Source organism: Lactuca virosa, chromosome 3, assembly GCF_052849685.1.
Source record: "Lactuca virosa cultivar CGN04683 chromosome 3, Lactuca_virosa_CGN04683_v6, whole genome shotgun sequence".
In the NCBI taxonomy this organism is placed as follows: Eukaryota; Viridiplantae; Streptophyta; class Magnoliopsida; order Asterales; family Asteraceae; genus Lactuca; species Lactuca virosa.
The window spans coordinates 85,555,296-85,561,576 of record NC_136428.1 but is presented as its reverse complement, the minus strand read 5'-3'; the positions used below and the strand labels follow the sequence as shown (position 1 = coordinate 85,561,576).

The following is a 6,281-nucleotide window of genomic DNA, read 5'->3' as shown; positions in this document are numbered from 1 at the left end:
TAAAATTAAAGTACTTGTTCAATATTCTGGATATAATGGCAACTAGGAAAAGGACCCGTTGGATTTTTTTTTCCTTCAAGTTTTTTAAAAGAATTTGTCATTTATCATTAATAAATATACTGAAATTAAATCATTCCCATATAAAAAAAATGTTAAGCTAATGCAATGACAACAATGCTGAAAGTTGAAAAGGTAAATTAAGAGTATTAGACCTTGTTTGTACAATAACTAAACACCCCTAACCAACTTAGTAAAAGTAGAATAGTTAGGCTTATGTAAACAATAAAAAGAAAATATGATAGTACTACTCACCAAAATAGTTGGGCATGAACATGAGGAAATCATTTCTACGAAATTGGAAATTGCTTAACTTGTTAGATATTTACTTAGTTGCAAGCCATTGTTCCCCAAAACCAAATCTTCCATGTTTTTGTCTCCTAAAACTAACCTGGAATGTTGTTTTTTTTTTTTTCATGTGAGTAATCTTCTATTGTATCTACATAAGCTTTAAGCTGGTATGGACTTCTTCCTTGCATGTTAACCATTTGATTAATGTTCATTTAGTTTTTAGTTTTTAGTTTTTTTTTTTTTTTTTTTTTTTTTTTACAAAGATCAGGTATTTGATTTAATCCAGTTTCTTTAACAAAAGCATTGTAACATCCTATTTGCTATAACACCATTTCATAATGGAAAATTTGAATGTCTTAATAAGAAAAAAACAATTAAAATACAAGAGTATACACCAACCGGCTTTCCTACTTGAAGAGCACCCTGAATTGTAGTATCCATCAGCAGAGCATGAAGGACATCCCAAGACCCGAATCACCTCTGTTTCCAATTCGTAAGAAAGCTATGTAAGAAAGCTATGGACTCCAAAGATTTAACAAAATTCTTCAGACTGACTTCAAAATTTCTTACCTGAAGAAGCAAGTGGTTTCATCTCAGCCATGTAATTTGTTCGAAAGAGGAGAACCGACCAGGAAGATTGACCCAGCTAGGCTGTTTTTCTCCACAGGGGCATTCCATCGAACAGCTAGGGTGCAAAATCAAAATTTTAGACAGAAGTGGCCTTCATCTACCAGGTAATTGCTTATTTCTCAGAAAAACATAACATACGAAAATTTCAAACAGATTGTACACCGTTTTAAGTTGAAAGCATGGAATTATAGTGCCTAAGCATGGGTAGAAAAACTTACGCCGACATCTGATAGGTTTTTCGACAGTGTTGGTTGAATCCATGGTTTCCACTAACGTTGCTGCTACAGAAAACAATAAATGGAACAATTACATTCAACAATTGACACAGCAACAAAAAAAAAGCGATAGAACCCTAAATCAAAGTAACTATACAACACAATAGAAACAGAAATTAAACAGCAAAAAGCTGAAGAAGATAGCGATGAAGAACAAAGAAGCGGAAGAAACGATCTGACAATACCCAATATCGGAGGAGATTAAAGATACAACCTTAATCAGTAAATCGAGATACGTAAGCAAAACGAATGACAAATTACAATAAGCAACGAAAATAATCGGCAGATACGAAGCAGTTGAAAGGAGGGCGGAAGCAAGGGTTTCCAAAAAAACCCAAAAGCGGTCGTCAAGTGGAAAACATGGATAGGCGGTGGAGGAACAAAGGTCATTGGAGGAGAATGGCGGCAAATCATCAGGAACATAACACGTATGAAGCGAAGCCAACAGTTTTGCAAAGACAACCCCCAAAAAAGTCAGCGTTAACCAAAAGAAGCACGTAGGGGGAATCCTTAAAAATTGGTGGCCAAACTCTGAATCGAAAAACTTTCCTGTTCAAACGTCCCACGGGATTTAATATATATATATATATATATATATATATATATATATATATATATATATATATATGGTGTAATCTAAATCTATAACGATGAACAAAGAGATGGATAAAACAAAATGTAAAAGAAAACAGATAGGTACGAATAAAACATACGAGAATATTTGATTTTTTTTTTGTTTTAATCTCCTTTTTTTAATTACAATGTTAGTTTTTAGAATTTGATTTAATTTGTTCAATCATACGAGAATATTTCATGGATTATTTTTAGTGTTGGGTTCCTGTGATTACTTAATTACAGTATGGATAATTGATTGGTCTTGCTGATGATGGTTTGTTTCTTTCATATTCGTATCGACTGTTGAGTATTTACCCATATCATAGATATTATAAATATGAAAGAATTTATTGGGTATATGATAATTGATAAACTCGTGTATTGTTGTGCTTGTGGAAAAGAGGGTAAATGTGTAGTACATCAACAAGCATCTCAACAATATGTTACCAATTAATGTATCCACCTTTCCATCAGAGTTTGGATCATTACAAAACTGTTAATTAATACAAACTCAAACTCATCAGACAAATGGCGATGTGGACTCAAGTTTAGCCCGAGTTTGACATCGCATAGTGGTGGATTGTGGTTGCTCTTTAATGTGCAATTCCACCGACTAATTAACCCCTTCGCCGATTTGTTGGTTTGAACTTTCTCCAGACACGTTGAATCTATATCCAGAATCTCGACATACAACGTTTCTTGTATCCATATATGTACCAAACGGATAATTAATTGGGACCCCAACAGCTCAAATACATCACTTTTCTCAATGATTCTTCTGATTGTTTCGCTTTCTCTTCCATGTCTCTGCTAGATGCCATGGCTGCCGGCGAAGTCAAGGTTTTGGCCTGGGCGATTGATCGGAGATTGGACTTGGCGTGGTGGTGGACTGCCCTGATGGTGGTGTTCCATCGTGCAAAGCCTTGATCTTTGAGGGCTTCCACCACTCCGACAGTCCCGGCTACCATCCATGCTCTGCTTCTGAAACTCATGGTTAAATCTTGTAGATGGTTAATAATTACACGAAGTTGGTGTTTGTTTGAATCGAAGGTATGTTTGTTGCACAAGTGATTGTTGAAGAATAGAAAAACCAGAAGTAGGTATATATAGAGATGCGAGGCACACAGACATTTCAATGAAACAGCCTCTCACTTTTTATGGCGTAAAAAACAGGTGGCGAAAGCCACTGGTTTTTAAAAAACTAAGGTTGTCAATAATACCCTCTACTTCACTTGCGGATATGGATGATATAAAACTAAACAATTGATAGTCTTTTCTTGATAACATAATAAATTCTTTTTCTGTACATATTGGTCTTTATATATATATATATATATATATATATATATATATATATATATATATATATTCTATTTTTCTATATGTATATCATTAAACTTGTTTGATGCTTAAAATCTATTATTTTGGCAATAGCCATTTTTAGGGACTTAATTTTCTTTTTGTTAGATTAATGATTTAATAGATAACAATTTATGTTACATTAAATCCTTGTTTTTTTAGCAATTCTCTTGAAGTGATTTCTGTTTAAAAACACTATTATATTAAGAGAAATCAAATATTATTTTATTTTTTCTTCCTATTATTTTCTTATACACTTAAGATTATCTTGTCATATTTAATAAATTAAAGATAACATTTTATGATGAATTTGGCAACTATCAGGTATGATTTTATAGTGTTAATAATAATAATAGGAGATGAAGGTAAGTATAGCATAATTTTTAAGCTTATTTGTACAATTAGAGAATCCCTCCGCTAACCATCCATTTTGTAAGTTCGTTGTGAAATGGGTTTTTATCATACTAAACGAATGTTTTAAAGCAATAAGTATGTACACTATGTTATAATATCATTTGTGTCACCTCAGATGTTACATCATCAATGGTGTTACAACACCATTATAAAAAATGATCATCATATTATAAAATGTTATAACATCCATTATTTTTTATGTCATCATTTATTTACTTTTTTTTAGTTTCTTATTTTTTTAATTATAAAAAAAATATTTTTATAAAACACAATATTTAAATAAAACATGATATTTAAAAAAAACATAACATTTAAAAAGTAAAAAAAAAAACATAATATTTAAAAGGCAGAATTTCATATACGCCCTTCCTAAACAACTAACTATCGTATTACCCGACCTAAATTCTAAATATCGTATTCGCCATTCCTAATGTTTTTTAATATCATATATACCCAAATCTATTTTTTTGGTATTTTTTTATTGATTTATAATTGTTTTTCATAATATTAAATCATTATAAATAAAATACATTATGAATGGACAATAATACCCTTCCTCCTAATCTCCAATACAACACACGATTCCCAGCTTTATGGATCGATTCTACCAAAAATCGTTTTCCCCCATACCTTCTTAAATCACGATCGATCCTTCCCTTCCCTGAGGCTTCCGATCTTTGCATCCAATCGCTACATCTAATCGATCGCTAATTCCAAGTGGTGCTTCCCCTGTTAACGCATACACACACACACAGGTTACACCTTCCTTTTGATTATGTTGTTGTTGTTTGATTTGTTCAACAATTCCTAGACTTATTGCAGCTGCAGTAATAAGGATTTTATGATTTTTTTTTGTCAATTGAACATTCAAATTAGGATTACAACTGATAAATATCTCACCTACACATCTAGAATCTGGAATTGTTGAAGTCCTAATATCATTTTCATAATTCCTTTTCCATATAATTTGTCTAATTTGTCAATGATTCCATTATATCATGAAGAAAACTAATTGAAGTCAAAACAGAAGAGACTAACTAGAAAACTAATTGATGTCAAAACATGACTTCATGGGAAGAGACTAACAAGAAAACTAATTTTGATTATGTTGTTGTTTGATTTGTTCAGCAGTTCCTAGACTTATTGCAACTGCATATAATTTGTCTAATTTGTCTCATGATTCCATTAAATCATGAAGAAAACTAATTGTAGTCGTGTTGTTATACCTTTATATCTGAATCATGTTATACCTTTGTATCTGAATCAGAATCATGTTATACCTTTATATCTGAATCAACTACTCTTAGCTATAGTGTCAATGTTATGCAATGTTGATGTTTGTAGTCGTGTTTTTATACCTTTATATCTTTTTTTTTCTTATCCCCGACTTAAAATTATATTTTAGAGGCGATACAAACCAATGTCTGAAGATCATTCTCAAACAGAAGATACTACCATTCATAACACATCAAAACCCATATGGGAGAGCAGGGCTACGTCTCCAATAATCGAGTATGTTTATGTGAATATCTTAATGTTAATTCAATTAGACATTTACTAAATTGTATGATTGTTTCTCTAATTAATTTTCAATTTCAGGCGTATACTAACAGCCAAGTTCAAGTTAAAATTGAAATATGGAGGTTACTTTCGGCTAACGAAGAATAGTTGTAGGCAAATATATTGCTTTGGCTCTCAAAAATGTATCCACATAGACATATTTTTATACAAGTTTAGTCAACTACATGAAGAAGTGGTAAAATGTTATTCATTAAAGAACAACCCAAAAATTTCTAATTTTTATGTTGACAAGTATGCACCAGAAAAATCCCTTATTGTGCTTGATTCTGATGAAAAGTTCATGGCTATGCTTGGCATGTATGGAAGCGAGAAACAAGTAACCATTTATGTGACAACAGAGAATAACCTCGGCTCCAATAATCATACTAACCATTTGTGTGCCAACAGAGATGAACCACACGATGAGTATGATGCAGACCTTTGTCCTACGGAAGAAAGCTATCATAGTCATCTCAGTTCTGATAATGAAGATGATATAATGAATGATGATGATGTAGTTTACTCATCTAGTAAGAATAGTATAAGCATGGAAGTCGGCTCAAAATTTGAAAACGTGGTTGATTTTAGGAGAGCTTTGAACCACTTTGCAGTCATAAATGAATTTAACTACTACATTCAAAAAACCGACCTGACACGATTCACAACAAGGTGTGAAAACCTAGAGTGCGTGTAACACCCTATTTTATTTATTAAGTAAATAAACAAATTAATGAAGGACTCGTAGCCCTAAAATTAATAATTATATAGCAAGGTGTTGGTTCTGGGAAGCCAAATGCCATAAGTTGGATTATTCGGGGGTCAAAGTATTAATTCGAGATTTATTTTGTAAAGATGTTAGAAGACAGGGGAATATTTGGTAGGGATTAGACCTAATGTGAAAGGATTTATGAAATCAGGGGCTAAAGAGTTAATTATGGACCTCATTTGGAAATAATTGTAGAGGGAGTGGTTACTTAGTAAAATATGGGACTTAATTTGTAAGGGATTTCCATGGGTGGGGTTGAAATGGTAAATTATGTACTTAGTTTGAAAGAAGAAGGAGATGGAGGGGCTGGAAGT

The 6,281-nt window shown here is 32.2% G+C and overlaps 1 protein-coding gene and 1 long non-coding RNA gene across 3 annotated transcripts; both read right to left on the bottom strand.

The window, feature by feature from the left end:
* Positions 1–664: 664 nt before the first annotated feature.
* LOC145162448 (uncharacterized) lies at positions 665–1,798 on the bottom strand. 2 transcript variants are annotated; one of them, XR_013739114.1, is made up of 3 exons: positions 1,197–1,798; positions 919–1,075; positions 665–828 (listed from the first exon to the last, which is right to left on the bottom strand). It is a non-coding gene; the product is annotated as an uncharacterized LOC145162448 (long non-coding RNA). The 2 variants fall into 2 exon arrangements; XR_013739113.1 differs by having other exon boundaries at positions 919–1,033.
* A 397-nt stretch (positions 1,799–2,195) lies between these two features.
* Positions 2,196–3,034, bottom strand: LOC145162447 (uncharacterized). The gene has a single exon (XM_079081592.1). The coding sequence runs from the start codon at positions 2,858–2,860 to the stop codon at positions 2,597–2,599; it is 264 nt and encodes an 87-aa protein (XP_078937718.1). The 5' UTR covers positions 2,861–3,034; the 3' UTR covers positions 2,196–2,596.
* Positions 3,035–6,281: the final 3,247 nt, after the last annotated feature.